The 19,858-nt window shown below is 43.2% G+C and overlaps 1 protein-coding gene across 1 annotated transcript in view; it reads right to left on the reverse strand.

Annotated features, from left to right (window-relative positions):
- LOC129659312 (antigen WC1.1-like) overlaps positions 1-19,858 on the reverse strand; it is an 89,868-nt gene that overhangs the window by 624 nt on the left and 69,386 nt on the right. The window contains exons 11-19 of the mRNA XM_055590900.1: positions 7,648-7,740; positions 5,589-5,903; positions 5,213-5,254; positions 4,810-5,124; positions 4,029-4,148; positions 3,524-3,619; positions 3,226-3,309; positions 1,811-1,957; positions 738-884 (exon numbers count right to left, since the gene is read on the reverse strand). Of these exons, the coding sequence (XP_055446875.1) occupies positions 738-884; positions 1,811-1,957; positions 3,226-3,309; positions 3,524-3,619; positions 4,029-4,148; positions 4,810-5,124; positions 5,213-5,254; positions 5,589-5,903; positions 7,648-7,740 (1,359 nt within the window). The remainder of the gene's footprint in view (positions 1-737; positions 885-1,810; positions 1,958-3,225; positions 3,310-3,523; positions 3,620-4,028; positions 4,149-4,809; positions 5,125-5,212; positions 5,255-5,588; positions 5,904-7,647; positions 7,741-19,858) is intronic.

Genomic DNA, 19,858 nt, shown 5'->3' on the forward strand with positions numbered 1-19,858 from the left:
GCAATTGAAGTGAGAGAAAATTTTCTCTTGGTTCCTGTCTAGTGCTGAGATTTATGATTCTCTAGTTAAGGCTATTGCAGATTCTGCTTTAATAGTGAGCAATCAACTTTAAATATATGGTTACACAGATTTCTCAAAACAAGTTTTATAGCTCATAAATTTAATTTATACCTCCATTAAAAATATTTCGGATTAGTTCTCACAATTTGAAAAATCCCCAAATTTATTGTCAAAACATATATTTTCAATTTGGGGTATGAAAATGGAAACAAAGACCCTGTAACTCATACAAATGTGTCTTTATCCAATTGATGATGGACATGGACAAGAGAACACAGTATGTTCTCCTCTTAGAAGAGATGAAGTAGCTCCAATATTCCAGAGATAAGGAAAAGTCAATAATACCTGGTATATGTGGTGCATGCGTGCTCACTTGTGTTTGACTCTTTGCAACCCCGTGGACTATAGCCAACAAGGCTCTTCTGTCCACATGATTTTCCAGGCAAGAATACTGGAGTGGGTTGCCATTTCTTTCTCCAGGGACTCTTCCTGACTCATGGATCAAATCCAAGTCTCTTTTGTCTCCTGAATTGGCAGGCAGAGTCTTTACTACTACACCATCAGGGAAACCCAAACAAGGCTACCCCAGTTCTGATAGTAAAGAAACACTGACTGTTGATGAGTCAAACTCATCTTCTCCATGATGATGAAGTCAGGCTACTGAGCTGTCAACTCACCAGTCTGGGAATACCTGGCATCACCTCTATCATCTGGCAAAAAGTTATTCTCATTCATCCCAGGGAAGAAAGGATTTATGGGAACAGGTAACTCATCAACATCATCATAACCATTTCCTATGGTGTTGATGTTCTGTCCCGGAGGCTCTGAAAACAGACAAGAACTTAGGTGAAAAAGCAAAATATGAGTTGGACTAAGTGATGCTCCAAGTCCCTTCTGAGGCAGAGATTCAAATAAATGACAAATATATACTCCATATTCCAGGGCTGTTACAGGTGTGTAGTTTATCTCAGTGTGCTCAGAAATCATTTAAACCTTATAAATATTCCAATATATCAGGGTCAATCATATTTTTCTCATATGGTCTCTCATATTATAAAGCATCATCAAAATCTATAATGCTATGTGTTTTAGGTACTCTTTTTGAGCATGTGGTACTGAGCTGTAATACATACTATGCACATAAAAGTGACTGGGGAGCATGAATCTGGACCAAGGAACCCAGGTGTCTGTGTGCTCTCTGAAGCTCTGGGAGACACAGAGCTGGTGGGAGAGGGATCCTGGACATCTGTTACTCAGAGACAGGATATTCCACCATTCCAGCCACAGGACGCCTGGGTTTCAGTCCCCTCTAGTCCTTGGTTGACCTTAGTATCCTACCTCCAGGGGTCGTCCATCTTTACTAACTGGAGAAGGAAGATCCAGGAAGGCATTCTCCTTTCTCTGTGCATGTGAGCATGCTCAATCATGTCCGACTCTCTGTGACCCCATGGACTATAGCCTGCCAGGCTCCTCTATCCATGGGATTCTCCAGGCAAGAATACTGTAGTGGTTTGCCGTGCCCTCCTCCAGGGAATCTTCACAACCCAGAGATCAAACCCTATCAAGACACAAGACACCCTTTTGTGCCTCCTGCATTAGCAGGTGGAGTCTTTATCACTGCACCACCCAGGAAGCCCATCTAGGTATAAGAGGCTACCCCAATTCCGACAATAAGAAAAACTGACTGTTAAGTGGGTCAAAACTCATCTTTTCCACATAATGAAGTCAGGTTACTGAGCTGTCAACTCACTTGTCTGGGAATAACGGGTGCCACCTCTGTCCTCTGGGGAGAAGTTATTCTCATTCATCCCAGGGAAGAAAGGATTTACAGGAACAGGTAACTCATCAACATCATCATAACCATTTCCTGTGGTGTTGATACACTGTCTCAGAGGATCTGTAAACAGACACGGACTTAGGTGGAATAGCAAAGTATGTGTTGGACTAAGTGGTGGCCTAAGTCCCTTCTAGTGCAGAAGTTCAAACAACTGATAAATATAGACTCTATATTCCAAGGTCATGTCAAAGGCATGTATTTGATCTCACTGTGCTCAGAAATCATTTAAATTTTTTAACTATTTCAATATATCAGGGTCAGTCATATTTTTCTAACATGGTCTCTCATAAAGCATCAACAAAAGCTATTATGCTATAGTTTCAGGTACTATTTCAAGCATATGATACAGATTTGTAACATATACTGTGCACTTATCAGTGACTGGGGAGGATGAATCTGGACCAAGAGAACCCAGGTGTCTATGTGCTCTCTAGGGCTCTGGGAGACACAGAGCTGGTGGGAGAGGGGGCCTGGACATCTGTTACTCAGAGACAGGATATCCCACCATCCAAGTCACAGGACACCTGGGTTTCAGTCCCTTCTAGGCCTTGGTTGACCTTAGGATCTCACCTCCAGGGTTGTCCATCTTTATTATCTGGAGAAGACCCAGAGAGGACATTGTCTTTTCTCCAGTTCCTTGTAAGTAAGAGTTTCTGGTAATTGGTAACTACCAGCACTGATCACTCCATATATTCCAGGGCTTATCAATAGCAATATTTTTGTCTCAATATATACAAAAATCCATGAAATAATTAAAATATCAGACTGATTCTGGATCCAACTATAGTTTCCAATGTTCTCTTTAGCCACACAATTTTGAGTTTATCAGTTTCAGATTTTTTTTAAATGGTCTTAAAATCTTTAATGGTGCATTAGATAATAATGTACTATTAGATCCATGCATGCTCAGTTGCTTCAGTCATGTCCAACTCTTTGAGACCCGTGGACTGTAGCCTGCCAGGCTCCTCTGTCCATGGGGATTCTCTGGCCAAGACTACTGGAGTCGGTTGCCCTGCCCTACTTCAGAGGATCTTCCTGACCCAGGGATCAAACCAGCATCTCTTATCTCTCTGCATTGGCAGGCAGGTTCTCTACCACTAGCGCCACCTGGGAAGCACTACATATTCAGTCTGTAACTGGGTAGAAGTGGCCGTGAATACAGAGAACTAGGTCTGACCTTTCCACTTCTGAGGTCATAGAGTGGGCAAGAGAGGGAAAAAGTTGTTGTGAACTAGAGAAAAGAGATCCTTCCCGTCTTAATCACAGGAAGAGATCCTCAGACACTATTCCTCCTCCGCATCCCCACCATCCAAGGGAAGACCTGCTACCTGGGGCAGAGTCGGGGTCTCCATTCTCTCCATCATCCCCTGTGTAATACGGCAGCTTAGTTGCTGAGTCATCAGACAGGTTACCTGGTAGGGAGAAAATCATCATAGAAAAATGGAAACCTTTACCCTGTCCTGGTAGGACGCCTACTGTCATAGTTTAGAGGAAATATTGAGACTTCAGACTTGTAGAGAGAAGGCTTGGAACTCCATGTGAAGTTGGCTTAATAAGGTTAGGTCTCTGTTTGCTGAAAATAACACACAGCCAACTCATGATCAGAGGGGAGGGCATGGGACTTACCTTGGCTGTCCAACAGGTCCTTCTTCCCTGGTTTTATGATGTCATCAATCTCCTGGTACACAGCTTCATCAACAGCAGCTTCAAAATCAGATAACTCTGGGAAAGTGGCATGAGTTAGAGACTGACCCTGGAGTTAATCCCTTTATCAACAGAAAAGGCCTTCAGTGCTCTCCAACGTTTCCCCTTGGGGAACCACTCTGGGCTGCTCAGGCTCCTTTCTTAGCTACATGGAACAGAACTAGATTTCCTGACCCTGACCTTGATCTCACACTCAATATCCACTGGCACTGTTCACACAGGAAGTCATAAAATTCTCAAGAAATTTTACATTCAACCCAGGACCAAGGATTCCATTCTTTCAAATCCTGTTGTCTACTGTAGAAAAGGGGGGATTTTTACCAGATAATGAGCATGGAGACCAATACTTGTGCACTTTCTTGATGTCACAACAGACTCAATTCCTTTCCCACTACTTTCCAGATCATTTAGCATCCTTAAGGCCCACCTTGGTGCTCTGCTCTCCATCTGTGTAGCTGAATCCCCAGGATGATGAGGACCATGAAGAGAAGGGCTCCGAGGATGATGCAGATGATCATGGGAAGGGAGAGGATGCCAGGGTCTGGAGCTGAGTCAAAGTGGACCATAGGGTTTTAGGAGGGTCATAAGTCCAGAGAAACCCTTCTGTCCTTATACTGGTCTTCTTCTGAGTCTTCAAGACCATGAAGTCACCATTAAGACACAATGGGTTTGCCTGAACCCCAAGATGTGATCGACAGAGGTCTTTCCCTGAGCTATGTCAAGTGTCTTCTCATTCTGGTTCTAGAGGATTTTTACAGGATGAAAGTTGGTAAAGCTCTGGAGGACATCAGCTGCCACTGCTTAACAGGATTGTAAACATGAGATCGTTAAGGTTTTCTGTACTGATATGGGTAGTTTTGTTGAAATATAAAGATATATAGTGCAGGTGCCAGAAAATATGGGGATCTCCTGAATCACACTGCTCAAAGCAGCAGAACCACTGACTTCCATGGCTGGAGGGAACTGCTGTTCTCTCACAGTGAGAGAAGGAAAAAAAGAATGGATTACTGTACTGAGTTGATTGGAAAAAGCCATCAGGTTACATCTATAATTATGGGCATATCATTCTCTCCCAGATCCCAGGAAATCAGATAATAGCTTTTCCTGGAGCCAGAGCACAAAGCAGCAGGTTATCCCAGGAAGTGCTCTGGATACAAACTCACACTTGTCCTCCACTCACTAGGGTAAACCCCGAGCCCCTCACTCACCAGAGCACCTCACACCAGCATCCTCCTCGTGCTTGCAGTCGCTCTGCCCCCAGGGCTCCACAGCACAGTCCCACAGGGAGGACTCCCGGCCCCCACACCGCACCTCATCCAGCCAGATGCTCCCGTTTCCAGGGCCAAATGTCGCGGCCGGCACAGCTTCCAGGGCCGGGCCACAGCCCAGCTGCTGACACACCACCTCGGCCTCTGCCAGGCTCCAGGAGTCATCGCACACGGTGCCCCAGGAGCCGCTGTGCCAGACCTCCACCTGCCCTGAGCACTCGCTGTCTCCTCCCCTGAGCCAGAGCTTCTCTCTGTCTGAAAAGGCAGCAGCCCCTTCTGTGACTGCCCTGGTGGGAGGAAGGAGCGCCTGGGAGCCACAGTGGAGGGGGCGGGGCCGATGTACCTGTGCAGGGGGCAGCAATTGGACAGCTCTGGTGTCTCCCTCCTGCAGAAGCAAGGATGTGCTCTATCAGGAACAGCTGGGGGTGGTCTTTTCCCCAAACAAAACTATCTAAGGTCCTTGGTTCAGTGCAAAGGACAAGTATAAACACACAGGCTCATTATCTACTGGGCTGAGACACTCACTGCATCTGATCACCAGCTGAAATCACTTTGTCCATTTACTGTTTACCCATCTCCACAAAAAACATAAACACACCGGAAACACAGGCACATACACCTCTTTGTAGATTCAACCTATCTTGTCACTTAGATGGGAGAATATAAAATCACTCTAATAATGTCCTTCAGGGTTGGTATAGAAGCAGACAGTAAGTCACCTGCACACGAGATATATGCTTCCTGATATGGAGAGCACGAGGTGTATTTCCAAGGGTCAGAAGGGCACTGCCAGAGAGATGTCTCAATTTTCCGACACCGGATTCCATCTACCCACCACAGTCTAGAACCTTCCCTAAGATCAACAAAAGTGTTGAGGGTTCCCTTGTTCCCACAGCCAAACTGACTGCAGATCATGGAAACAGTGATGTCTTCCATGGGGCTGTGGCAGACACTGCCCCAGGTCCCATTGTAGAAAACTTCCAGCCACCCAACACACTGCTGGTCCTCGCTCACCATCCTGAGGGCCAGGAACTCTAAGACTGAAAGAGGAAACAGGACACTGTCAGCCCACTCAGTGCTCTGGGTTTTCCTCTCTCCTAGAAACTGTAACCACAAATCCATGACCCAGCTGAGGAGATGCTCACTAGATGACAAGAATGAGATTTATCTCCATTTTAGCTGACTTTGTCCATTAAAGTCTGTCTTTCTATTTCTACCACGATGATAGAGTGGATATGAGCAGACAACAACATGAACCTGAACACCTGCAGGGTAGAGGAGCTGAATCCTGCTTCCTGAAAAAACCTCTAAAATAGCAAGTGAAGTAGATATTGGGGAATAATGAATAACAGGCAGAATAATGAACCTACAGAGATGTTCACATCCTAATCCCTGTGGCCTGTAAATATGTTTCCTTACCTGCAAAAGGAGCTTTACAGATACGATTAGTAAGGACTTTGGAGTTGTGGGCTAAACCTACAATATTGTTGGTTAAACACATAAGCTCAGTCTAATCACCTCCTTAGCCTAAACTTGCTATTGCTATTGCTAAGTCACTTCAGTCATGTCCGACACTGTGCGACCCCATAGATGGCAGCCCACCAGGCTTCCCCGTCCCTGGGATTCTCCAGGCAACAACACTGGAGTGGGTTGCCATTTCCTTCTCCAATGCATGAAAGTGAAGAGTGAAAGTGAAGTTGCTGAGTCGTGTCCGACCCTCAGCGACCCCATAGACTGCAGCCTTCCAGGCTCCTACATCCATGGAATTTACCAGGCAAGAGTACTAGAGTGGGGTGCCATTGCCTTCTCCATAGCCCCAGCTTAGAAGTGGATAAACTTTCCCAGCTACAGTCAGAGGGAAATGTAAGGGGGGATATTCAGAAGAGACACAGTTTGTTGTCTGTCTGAAGAAGAAAGAGGGCTCCAAGCCAAGGAATGAGGCCACATAGACACCAGGAAAGGCTGGAAAAGGAGTCCTCCCCATGTCTCCAGAAAGAATGCAGCCCTGTGGACACTGGGATGTTGGCCCACAGAGACCATGGTCAGATTCCTATCAAACAGAGCTGAACAGAGTATATCTGTGTTTTCAATACAGTGTCAACAGTATCCCCAGACTGTACGACCACAGGAAACTGAAGAGAGAGCCTTGCTTTCAAGTGGAAACTAAGAAACAGGTCTGCCAGGAAACACTATTGAGAAGAAAGGACCAGAACATCTGCTGCTACAGGAGGAAGTGAAAGCACCTTGTCTTCACATCTGTTGTAAAGACAGGCTCCATGGGAAGAATCCTCCTACTCAGTTCGTTTCAGCCTCTCCCTCAGGGCTCAGATTCCCGTCCTCCAGGGCCCCATCCATTCCCCTGCCTGTGGACAGTGTGCAGCGCAGACCTGAGCAGATGACCTCTGCGCCCTGCTTATGTCTGCATTAGTGCCGCCCCCAGCCTCGGGAAGGGCACCTCCACACGAATGACTCATTTCCTGCGCAGTTCATGTCATCCAGCCAGATGGGCCCTGATCCTGCCCCGAAGTGAGCAGACCTTGTGGCATTGAGGGCGTCTCCACAGCCCAGCTGCCTGCACACCACGCGGGCATCGTCCAGGTCCCAGCCGTCATCACAGATGGTGCCCCAGGAGCCCTGGTCAAGGATCTCCACTCTCCCGGTGCAGGGACCGCCTCCGTCCACCAGGCGAAGCTGTCTGCTGTTTGAGGAGAGAGAAATGGGACAATGGGGCATTGACCTTGGGAATGAGAAATGTCTTCTGTCCTGTGGGACACTCACCTGAACAGTAGGGGGCAGTCTTCTTTGACGCAGCAGAGTCTGCCGTTATGGACAGGCAGTTTTTGCAGTACGGCAGCGCCCGGGTGTGGTTTCCTGCAGAAACAGCAATGATCAGAGGGCTGGGAGGGTTAAAGAACAGGAAAATGAATTAAGGTAAATAAAAACCTTAAGAACCCCATGGACAGTATAAAAAGGCAAAATGATAGGATACTGAAAGAGGAACTTCCCAGGTCTGTAGATGGCCAAAATGCTACTGGAGATCAGTGGAGAAATAACTCCAGAAAGAATGAAGGGATGGAGCCAAAGCAAAAACAATACCCAGTTGTGGATGTGACTGGTGATAGAAGCGAGGTCCTATGCTGTAAAGAGCAATATTGCATAGGAACCTGGAATGTTAGGTCAATGAATCAAGGAAAATTGGAAGTGGTCAAACAGGAGATGGCAGGAGTGAACGTCGACATTCTAGGAATCAGCGAACTAAAATAGACTGGAATGGGTGAATTTAACTCAGATGACCATTATATCTACTACTGTGGGCAGGAATCCCTTAGAAGAAATGGAGTAGCCATCATGGTCAACAAAAGAGTTTGAAATGCAGTACTTGGATGTTATCTCAAAAATGACAGAATTATCTTTGTTTGTTTCCAAGGCAAACCATTCAATATCACAGTAATCCAAGTCTATGCCCCAACCAGTAATGCTGAAGAAGCTGAAGTTGAACGGTTCTCTGAAGACCTACAAGACCTTTAGGAACTAACACCAAAAAAGACGTCCTTTTCATTATAGGGGAGTGGAATGCAACAGTAGGAAGTCAAGAAACACCTGGAGTAACAGGCAAATTTGGCCTTGGAATACGGAATGAAGCAGGGCAAAGGCTAATAGAGTTTTGCCAAGAGAATGCACTGGTCATAGCAAACACCCTCTTCCAACAACACAAGAGAAGACTCTACACATGGACATCACCAGATGGTCGACACCGAAATCAGATTGATTATATTCTTTGCAGCAAAAGATGGAGAAGCTCTATACAGTCAGCAAAAACAAGACCAGGAGCTGACTGTGGCTCAGATCATAAACTCCTTATTGCCAAATTCAGACTTAAATTGAAGAAAGTAGGGAAAACCACTAGACCATTCAGGTATGACCTAAATCAAATCCCTTATGATTATACAGTGGAAGTGAGAAATAGATTTAGGGACTAGATCTGATAGAGTGCCTGATGAACTATGGATGGAGGTTCGGGACATTGTACAGGAGACAGGGATCAAGACCATCCCCATGGAAAAGAAATGCAAAAAAGCAAAATGGCTGCCTGGGGAGGCCTTACAAATAACTGTGAAAATCAGAGAAGTGAAAAGCAAAGGAAAAAAGGAAAGATATAAACATATGAATGCAGAGTTCCAAAGATTAGCAAGGAGACATAAGAAAGCCTTCCTCAGTGATCAATGCAAAGAAATAGAGGAAAACAATGGAATGGGAAAGACTAGGGATCTCTTCAAGAAAATTAGAACTACCAAGGGAACATTTCATGCAAAGATGGGCTCAATAAAGGACAGAAATCGTATGGACCTAACAGAAGCAGAAGATATTAAGAAGAGGTGGCAAGAATACACAGAAGAACTGTACAAAAAAGATCTTCATGACCCAGATAATCACTATGGTGTGATTACTCACCTAAAGCCAGACATCCTGGAATGTGAAGTCAAGTGGTCCTTAGAAAGCATCACTACTAACAAAGCTAGTGGAGGTGATGGAATTCCAGCTGACCTATTTCAAATCCTGAAAGATGATGCTGTGAAAGTGCTGCACTCAATATGCCGGCAAATTTGGAAAACTCAGCAGTGGCCACAGGACTGGAAGACGTCAGTTTTCATTCCAATCCCAAAGAAAGGCAATGCCAAAGAATGCTCAAACTACCACACAATTGCACTCATCTCACACACTAGTAAAGTAATGCTCAAAATTCTCCAAGCCAGGCTTCAGCAATATGTGAACCATGAACTTCCAGATGTTCAAGCTGGTTTTAGAAGAGGCAGAGGAACCAGAGATGAAATTGCCAACATCTGCTGGATCATGGAATAAGCAAGAGAGTTCCAGCAAAACATCTATTTCTGCTTTATTGACTATGCCAAAGCCTTTGACTGTGTGGATCACAATAAAGTGTGGAAAATTCTGAAAGAGATGGGCATACCAGACCACCTGATCTGCCTCTTGAGAAATTTGCATGCAGGTCAGGAAGCAACAGTTAGAACTGGACATGGAACAACAGACTGGTTCCATATCAGGAAAGGCTCATGTCAAGGCTGGATATTGTCACCCTGCTTATTTAACTTCTATGCAGAGTACATCATGAGAAACGCTGGACTGGAAGAAACACAAGCTGGAATCAAGATTGCTAGGAGAAATATCAATCACCTCAGATATGCAGATGACACCACCCTTATGGCAGAAAGTGAAGAGGAACTAAAAAGCCTCTTGATGAAAGTGAAAGAGGAGAGTGAAAAAGTTGGCTTAAAGCTCAACATTCAGAAAACTAAGATCATGGCATCTGGTCCCATCACTTCATGGGAAATAGATGGGGACACAGTGCCAGACTTTATTTTTGGGGCTCCAAAGTCACTGCAGATGGTGACTGCAGCCATGAAATTAAAAGACGCTTACTCCTTTGAAGGAAAGCTATGACCAACCTAGATAGCATATTAAAAAGCAGAGACATTACTTTGCCAACAAAGGTTTGTCTAGTCAAGGCTTTAGTTTTTCCTGTGGTCATGTATGGATGTGAGAGTTGGACTGTGAAGAATTCTGAGCACTGACGAATTGATGCTTTTCAACTGTGGTGTTGGAGAAAACTCTTGAGAGTCCCTTGGACTGCAAGGAGATCCAACCAGTCCATTCTAAAGGAGATCAGTCCTGGGTGTTCATTGAAAGGACTGATGCTCAAGCTTAAACTCCAATACTTTGGCCACCTCATGTGAAGAGTTGACTAATTGCAAAAGACTCTGATGCTGGGAGGGTTTGGGGACAGGATGAGAAGGGGATGACAGAGGATGAAATGGCTGGATGGCATCACCGACTCAATGGACATGAGTCTGAGTGAACTCCGGGAGTTGGTGATGGACAGGGAGGCTTGGCGTGCTGCAATTCATGGGGTCGCAAAGAGTTGGACACGACTGAGCGACTCAACTGAACTGAACTGAACTGAATGACCTAGTTGTGGAGCCTGAGATAAACACTGTAACGTAGCTGTAATGCTATCGTAAATTTAGAGTTCACCTTTTCTGTGGAGAGTTCTGTGTCTCACAATGACAAAATTTATGTTTTAAGCCAAGTGCTGCACTAAGAATAAATTTATAAGTATGAGAAATTATCAATACTTTTAATATTGTTGAGCTACCAAAGCAGTGAGAATTTTTGGAGCCAAGCTCTCAGAGAGAAATAAAATGCACAGGTGAGCCACTTCCCTGACATCTTTGTTGGTTCAGTGCTAAGAGCTGAGTCTCTGAAAAGCTCACCAGAGATTCTGCCATATGCACAGGCTCAGGGAACCTGAAGCAGAATTCAGGGTCGGCCTGGGAGGTAGAGCCCGATTAGCCAGGACCCAGGCATGATAAAAGGAATGTGAACTAAAAGTTGACCTTTTTGTAAAGAATGGATGCCGAGTTTCTATCTTCTTCACTTTCTTTCAAATAAACCTATCGACCCTAAATCAGGTGCCTAGAGGAAGGAAAATAAGATTCTTTCTTAAGGATTTCTGCAATTTTTCACCTATAATGTCTATCAATCAAAAATACCCAGTCAGAAAAGAGAAAAAATTTGACAAAAGTTTATAAAGAAAAAATGCTTTAGAAAGAAATGTACAGGACATCCAGCTATTGAAGTTACATAATAAGATGTTTAAATCACCTTGAATGAAATGTTCAAAGAATGAAATGAGTAGATAATATTTTGTCAGAGAAATGGTCATAAAGAATCTAATAAAAATTTTAGAATTGAAAAAGTCAGTATGTGAAATAACTCAGAGGATGTGTGTAACACTCCATCAGACCAGCACAAGATAGCAATATTAAAAGTAGACAGAATGAAGCACAGAAAGACAAAATTGGAAAATATAAAAATGTACTAAGATGCTAAAAAGTTCTAACATTCATATATACTAGATACCTAGTGTCCTAGATACATAAAGCCACAGTTGACAGAACTAAAGGAAGAAATTTAGAATCCACAATTATCCATTTTATATATCTTGATGGTATTTAAACATCCAGAAATCTTAACATCCACTGAGAAGTAAGGTCTTTGCCTCCTTCTCTTGAAGCTCTGCTGACCTTTGTGAATTCCTGGCAAGCAATAGAAGAAAGTGAAGGTAGCACTGTTCACCCTTCAGCCTCCTCTGAAGTCACTCAGGACTTTTGCTTTAGGGCTAGTCTGCCCTGTTAAGACTTGTCCTGTAGAAACTGTCAGGTACAGGTCTCTGATCACAACCCAGCTGCAGTTCCAGTTGCCAGGCTTGTTCATGAACCATCCTGGATCCTCAGCCCAGTGGGTCCTCAGATGATGTCAGCCCCAGCTAACATCTAAATGCAACCTCATGAGAGAACTGAAGACAGAACTGCCAAGCTAAGCGCTTTTCATTTTCATGGAAAATTGATGGGGAAAAAGTAGAAACAGTGACAGACTTCATTTTGGGGGGCTCCAAGATCACTACAGATGGTGACTGCAGCCATGAAATTAAAAGATGCTTATTCCTTGGAAGAACAGTTATCACCAACCTAGACAGCATATTAAAAAGCAGAGACATCACTTTGTCAACAAATGTCCATCTAGTCAAAGCTATTGTTTTTCCAGTAATCATGTATGGATGTGAGAAAGCCGAGAGCCAGAGAATTGATGCTTCTGAACTGTGGTGCTGGAGAAGACTCTTGAGAGTCCCTTGGACTAGAAGGAGATACAACCATTCCATCCTAAAGGAAATCAGTCCTGGATATTCATTGGAAGGACTGGTGCTGAAGCTGAAAGTCCAATACTTTGGCCACCTGATTCAAATAACTGACTCATTGGAAACGACTCTGGTGTTGGGAACGATTGAAGACAGGAGAAGAGGATGACAGAGGATGAGATGGTTGCATGGCATCACCAACTCAATGGACATGAGTTTGAGTAAACTCGGGGAGTTGGTGATGGACAGGGAGGCCTGGCATGCTGCAGTCATGGAGTCTCAAAGAGCCGGACACGACTAAGCAACTGAACTGAACTGATCTCAGTAGTAAGGAACCCGCTTGCAATGCAAGAGACTTAAGAGATGCGGGTTTAATACTTGAGTCAGGAAGTCCTACTGGAGAAGGAAATGGCAACCCACTCCAGTATTCTTGTCTGGAAAGTCCCATGGACCGAGAAGCCTTGTGGGTACAGTCCAGGGGTCACAAAGAGTCAGACATAACTGAGCAACTAAATAACAACATCAACATACAATATTTAGGGCTTCCCAGAAGGCACTAGTGACAAAGATTCTGCCTGCCAATGCAGGAGATGCCAGAGACATAGGTCAATCCCTGGATCGTGAAGAACCCTGGAGTAGGAAATGGAAACCACCTTTAGTATTCTTGCCTGGAAAATTCCATGGACAGAGGACCCTGGCGGGCTACAGCCCACAGAGTCAGACACGACTGAGAAACTGAGCATGCAGCCATGCAAATTGTTAAATCCTTCGTTCGGAAGTATGGTGAAAGTCTCACGATTTTGTGCTGATTTTCTGTCTGGATTATTTGCTGAAGGTGGGGTACCCACTATTATCATAGTGTGGTCTATTTCTCCCTTTAGATCTGTTAGTATTTGCTTAATATATTTAGGTGCTTCAAGGGAAAGTATACATTTATGATTATTCTTCTTCTTGATGAATTGACCCCTTTATCATCATATAATTGCCTTCTTGTTTTCTTGTTACTATTTTTGGCTTAAAGACTGTTTTGTCTGATGTACTGTAGCTACCCCTGCTCTCCTTAAGTTTTCATTTCCCATGGAATATCTTTTTCAGTCCCTTTGCTTTGAGCCTCTGTGTTGGTCATTCAATCATGTCTGACTCTTTGTAACCCCATGGACTGTAGCCCCTACAAACTCCCCTGTCCATGGAATTCTCCAGGCAAGAATACAGGAGTGGATAGCCATTCCCTTCTCCACAGAATCTTCCAGACTCAGAGAGAGAACTCATGTGTCCTGCATTGCAGACAGACTTTTTACCGTCTGAGCCATCAGAGAAGTCACTTTCAGCCTCTGTGTGTCCTTAAATCAGAAGAGAATCTTGCTTAGACAGCATATAGTTTGGTCTTGCGTTTTTATACATCTAGTAACTCTTTCTGAGTAATGAATTTAATACACTTACATTTTGACTAGTTATTGATACATAAGAAATTCCTCATTTCAGTCTCTCAGTCAACTGTGTCCAGCTCTTTGCAATCCCATGGACTACAGCACTCTAGGCTTCCCTGTCCATCACCAACTCCCAGAGTTTACTCAAACTCATGTCCATTGACTCAGTGAGGCCATCAAGCCATCTCATCCTCTATCATCCCCTTCTCCTGCTTTCACTGCTTTCAGTCTTTCCCAGAATCAGGGTCTTTTCCAGTGAGCCAGGTCTTCACATCAGGTGGCCAAAGTATTGCACCTTCAGCTTCAGTATCAGTCCTTCCAATGAATATTCAGGGCTGATTTCCTTTAGGATGGACTACTTGGATTTCCTTGCAGTCCAAGGGTCTCTCAAGAGTCTTCTCCACAGTTCAAAAGCATCAATTCTTCGGAGCTCAGCCTTCTTCACAGTCCAACTCTCACATCAGTACATGACTACTGGAAAACCAAAGCTTTGACTAGACGGACCTTTGTTGGCAAAGTGATGTTTCTACTTTTTAATCTGCTGTCTAGGTTGGTCATAGCTTTTCTTCGAAGGAGCAAACAGCTCTTAATTTCATGGCTGCAGTCACCATCTGCAGTGATTTTGGAGCCCTCAAAAATAAAGTCTGTCACTGTTTCCATTGTTTCACCATCTATTTGCCATGAAGTGATGGGACCAGATGCCATGATCTTAGTTTTCTGAATGTTGAGCTTTAAGCCATCTTTTTCACTCTCCTCTTTCACTTTCATCAAGAGGCTTTTGAGTTCCTCTTCACTTTCTGCCATAAGGGTGGTATCATCTGCATATCTGAGGTGATTGATATTTCTCCCGGCAATCTTGATTCCAGCTTGTGCTTCATCCAGCCCAATATTTCTCATGATGTACTCTGCATAGAAGTTAAATAATCAGGGTGACAATATCCAGCCTTGACATAAGGCTTTCCTGATTTGGAACCAGTCTGTTGTTCCATGTCCAGTCCTAACTGTTGCTTCTTGACCTGCATACAGATTTCTCAGGAGGCAGGTCAGGTGGTGTGGTATTCCCATTTCTTTAAGAATTTTCCACAGTTTGTTGTGATCCACACAGTCAAAGGCTTTGGAATAGTCAATAAAGCAGAAATAGATTTTTTCTGGAACTCTCTTTCTTATTCAATGTTCCAACAGATGTTGTCAATTTAATCTCTGGTTCCTCTCCCTTTTCCAAATCCAGCTTGAACATCTGGAAGTTCATGGTTCATGTACTGTTGAAGCCTGGCTTGGAGAATTTTGAGTATTACGTTGCTAGCGTGTGAGATGAGTGCAAGTGTGCAGTAGTTTCAACATTCTTTGGCAATGCTTTTCTTTGGGATTGGAATGGAAACTGACCTTTTCCAGTGTTGTAGCCACTGCTGAGTTTTCCCAGTTTGCTGACGTGTTGAGTGAAGCCCTTCACAGCATCATCTTTCAGGATCTGAAATAGCTCAACTGGAATCCCATCACCTAGTGGAGGTGCTCATGGTGATGCTCCCCAAGGCCCTCTTGACTTCGCATTCCAGGATGTCTGGGTCTAGGTTGGTGATCACACCATCCTGGTTTCTGGGTCATGAAGATCTTTTTTGTATAGTTCTCTGTGTATTCTTACCACCTCTTCTTAATAACTTCTGCTTCTGTTAGGTCATACCATTTCTGTTCTTTATTGCATCCCTCTTTGCATGAAATGTTCCCTTGGTTTCTCTAGATACCAAGAAATTCCTAATGCCATCTTATTGCTTTCTGATTGTTTTGTAGCCCCAGTGCATTGTTTTGTTCTGCTGCATTGTTTTGTTAGGCAGTTACCATGAGTCTTACATAAACATATTATATATATATGTAACGGTTCATTTTATGCTGATAGCAACTTAGGACACCTACAATTGTTCCAGTTTTTAATCCTTCCTTTAATAGTCTGATGTCACACTTTATCTTTTTATGTTGTGTGTTTGTTAACAAATTGTAACATCTACCTTGTTTTCAGGCTTCACAGTGGTAAAGATCCTGCCTGCCAATGCAAGTTCAATCCCTGGGTTGGAAAGATCCCCTGGAGAAGGAAATGGCAACCCACTCCAATTTTCTTGCCTGGAAAATCCTATTGACAGAGGAGCCTGGTAGGCTACAGTCCATGGTGTTATAAAGAGTCAGACATGATTGAGCTGCACGCACACGCACGCACACACACACTCACCCCTTGTTTTTACTATTTTTTTCCTTTAACCTTTATACTATAGTGAGGTGGTTAATACACCATTCTTGTACAGAATTAGAGGTTTCTAAATCTCACTTTATATTCAACTTTATTAGTCTATTGTATACATTCATTTATTTTCATGTCACAAATTAGCAGTATTTCGTTTTGGCTTGAAAAAGCCCTTTCAGCATTTCTTATAAGTCAGGTCTAGCAGTGATGAACTAAATCCCTCAGCTTTTATTTCTCTGTGAAAATCTTTACTTCTCTTTCCTATGTGAAGGATAACATCACTGATAGAGTATTCATGACTGGTAATTCTTTTTCTTTCAACACGTTGAATAAGTCATTCCACTCTCTCCAGGCTTATAGATATTTTTCTGAGAAATCCACTGATAATCTAATGAGCATTCCAATGTAGATGACAATATTCTTTCCTGCTACATTAATGATTATCTGTTAAAATGTTGACAATTTCATTATACAGTATCCAGGAGAAGGTATTTTTGCATTCAGGTAATAGGGTGATCCTTTGTGAACTTGGGTGTCCAAGTCTCTTCCTTATGTTTGGAAAGTTCTTGGCTATTATTTATGTAAATAAACTTTCTCATATCACCTTCTTCTTGACTCTAATTATTCTAATATTAGGGATCCTTCCTGAATCTTAATTTTTCTAATATATGTATGTTGGGTGGAGATTCATAGATCACATAGGATTTTTTTACTCTTTTATATTCATTTTTCTTTATTCTCTACCAATTGAGTTGTTTCAAATTTCCTATCCTGGAGTCACAGATTCTCTCTTGAATGTTGTCTACTCTATTTTAGATACTCTCTGTTACATTTATCTCATTTCACTTATTTAATTTTTCATGACCAATATTTCTGTTGGTTCTTTGTTATAATTTCTGTCTCTTTGTTAAATTTCTTATTGTTTTATTCTTCCGATTTCATTGAATTGCCATTTTTGTAGCTCATTGAAGTTCTTCAAAACAACAGTGTTGGATTCTTTCTGCTGCTGCTGCTGCTAAGTCGCTTCAGTCGTTCCAACTCTGTGCGACCCCATAGATGGCAGCCCACCAGGCTCCGCCATCCCTGGGATTCTCCAGGCAAGAACACTGGAGTGGGTTGCCATTTCCTTCTCCAATGCATGAAAGTGAGAAGTGAAAGTGAAGTTGCTCAGTCATGTCCAACTCTTAGCGACCCCATGGACTGCAGTCCACCAGGCTCCTTAAGCTAGATCAAAATTCTGTCATCAATATGTGACTGTCAGTTTCGAGGATATTTGTCACCGTTTGTGGTGATGACATCTTTCCATCTTGATGGTCCTTGATGGTCCTTTGCACTGCTGTTTTTTTGCATTTGAAGTAGTAGACAACCCTCACCCCTCAAATCTTTAGTAATTACCTTTAAATATATATACTTTTCTCTGACCTTGTATGGATATACACACTCGGTGTTCCTCGCTCCTTCTTTAGCAGAAGTTTTAACTTTTTTGTCTTCTCTGGTTCTTACCACTCACCAGGCTGGCTTCTGGAAACATCTCTTTTGTTTGTAGAAGATTCTACTTCAGCTCAAGTGTGTAGTTACCCTCTTACCCACAGGTCTGTTCTGTTTTCCCGAAAACATTCCATTTACTAGAGTTTAATCTCATCCTCCACACTTGGGAATACACACAGGGAGCTGTCAACAGAGTAGAGGTAGGTGTGGGTTGAGTACTGAGAGCACTGGGGATGCCCACCGGCCCAGAGACAGCAATCCTTCTATGAGGTTTCCCCAGAGGCTTGTGCAGAAGTTTCTTGTTGAAATCTTGAGCACAGTCAGCAAGAAGTGCATCCATCTTATACCCTTTGACATTCTCAATAACCTTTCACATCCTTTCTCTGCCCCCAGTCATGAGGTCTGGCCCCAGAACGCTTGGTGCTATCAGAAAGAAAAGGGTTTCTCCAGGTGCCTCCCACTGAGCTGGGGAGCTGGACACTGAGAGATTTTTTCTCTTTTTCCCCAAGGAAAAGCTCCCAAAGCCTAGGTCTCCTCCATGCTGTGTTGCCTTGGAAGGAGGGACAGCACTGAAAAAGAACTCTTAGCACCTGCTCTCTTTCTTGTTTTTTTTTCCCACTCCAGTGTTCTTGCCTGGAGAATCCCAGGGACGGGGGAGCCTGGTGGGCTGCCATCTATGGGGTCACACAGAGTCAGACACGACTGAAGTGACTTAGCAGCAGCAGCAGCAGCATAGATTGTTGAAATCTACCCTCAGGAATCATGGACTTCTCTTTGAGAAGTTTTCTCTTATCTGTAGGTGTCTGACCAACTCAGCACTCTCCAGGTTTCTCCAGGTTTTCCCTGACCATTGCCTAGAGGGGTTGGAGTAGGTTCACTGGCTCCTGCTGACTCCACAGACCTTACAAAGGACTCACTGCCTATCACTGGGTGCACAAGTGAACGAACATCCTCCTGGTCCCTTGGCATCTAGCACCAGATTCCACAGCTTTCAAGGAGGCTCCTTTGATCATGGATATACAGCTAATTCATTGTTTAAAACAGAAACAAATGGACAGACATCTTACAGCACTATGATGCTTTTGACAAGACTTTTGAATATTTAGTTCACATGAAGAAATGCTTTGAAAACGACCACTTGAAAAATTGACACAAAAAGGAATGTGTGTATATTAGTTACTCATTCATGTCCAACTCTTTGTGATCCCATGGATTATAGCCCACCAGGCTCCTCTGTCCATGGGATTCTCCAGGCAAGAATACTGGAGTGGGTTGCCACTGTCCTTCTCCAGGGGATCTTCCCAACCCAGAGATGGAACCTGGGTCTCCTGTATTGCAAGCAGATTCTTTACTGTCTAAGCCACAAGGCAAAAATGAATAGGAAATCTGAATAATCCTGATTTCATTAAAAATACTGAACATGTAATTAAAACCTTTCTAAAATAACAACATAAACCAAACAAAAAACTAGCAACTACAGACTTATATATATTTCAAAATAAAATAATAATATTGTATGGTCCTCTCTGGTAGTTAAGAATCTGCCTGCCAATGCAAGAGACATGGGTTCCATCCCCACTCCAGGAAGATCCCACATGCTGTGGAACTACTATGCCCATGAGCCACAACTACTGAAACCTGCTTGCCTTAGAGCGTATGCTTTGCTTCAAGAGAAGCCACCATGATGAGAAGCCTGAGCACCACAACTAGAGCGAAGCCCCCACTCACTATAAACAGACGAAGCCCGTGTGCAGCAACAAAGACCAAGTGTAGCCAAAAAGAAATAAATAAATCTCTAACAATAATAATCTTGTATGAGATTAAAATGTCCTGAATTTCAGTGGATGTCTTTGTAGTTAAAAAGTGCATGCTGAGTAAAGGAACCAGATATATATAAGTAGTTTTATGAAAGTTCAGAAAGAAAAAAAATGCTGAGTGAGATATAAGCTCATTACTTATACATTGTTCACTAAGATTACATGTAGGTAAATAATAATGTTTATTTTTAAATATATTGTTCCTCTTAATATTTCTTGTCATGACTTGAAAATGGATTAACAATTAGAAGAATCGTTTCATAAAAAATAAAGATATTTTGTGAAATATCTATCTTTTGAAGCCAGTTTTCCC

Source organism: Bubalus kerabau, chromosome 1 (genome assembly GCF_029407905.1).
Source record: "Bubalus kerabau isolate K-KA32 ecotype Philippines breed swamp buffalo chromosome 1, PCC_UOA_SB_1v2, whole genome shotgun sequence".
Taxonomy (NCBI): Eukaryota; Metazoa; Chordata; class Mammalia; order Artiodactyla; family Bovidae; genus Bubalus; species Bubalus kerabau.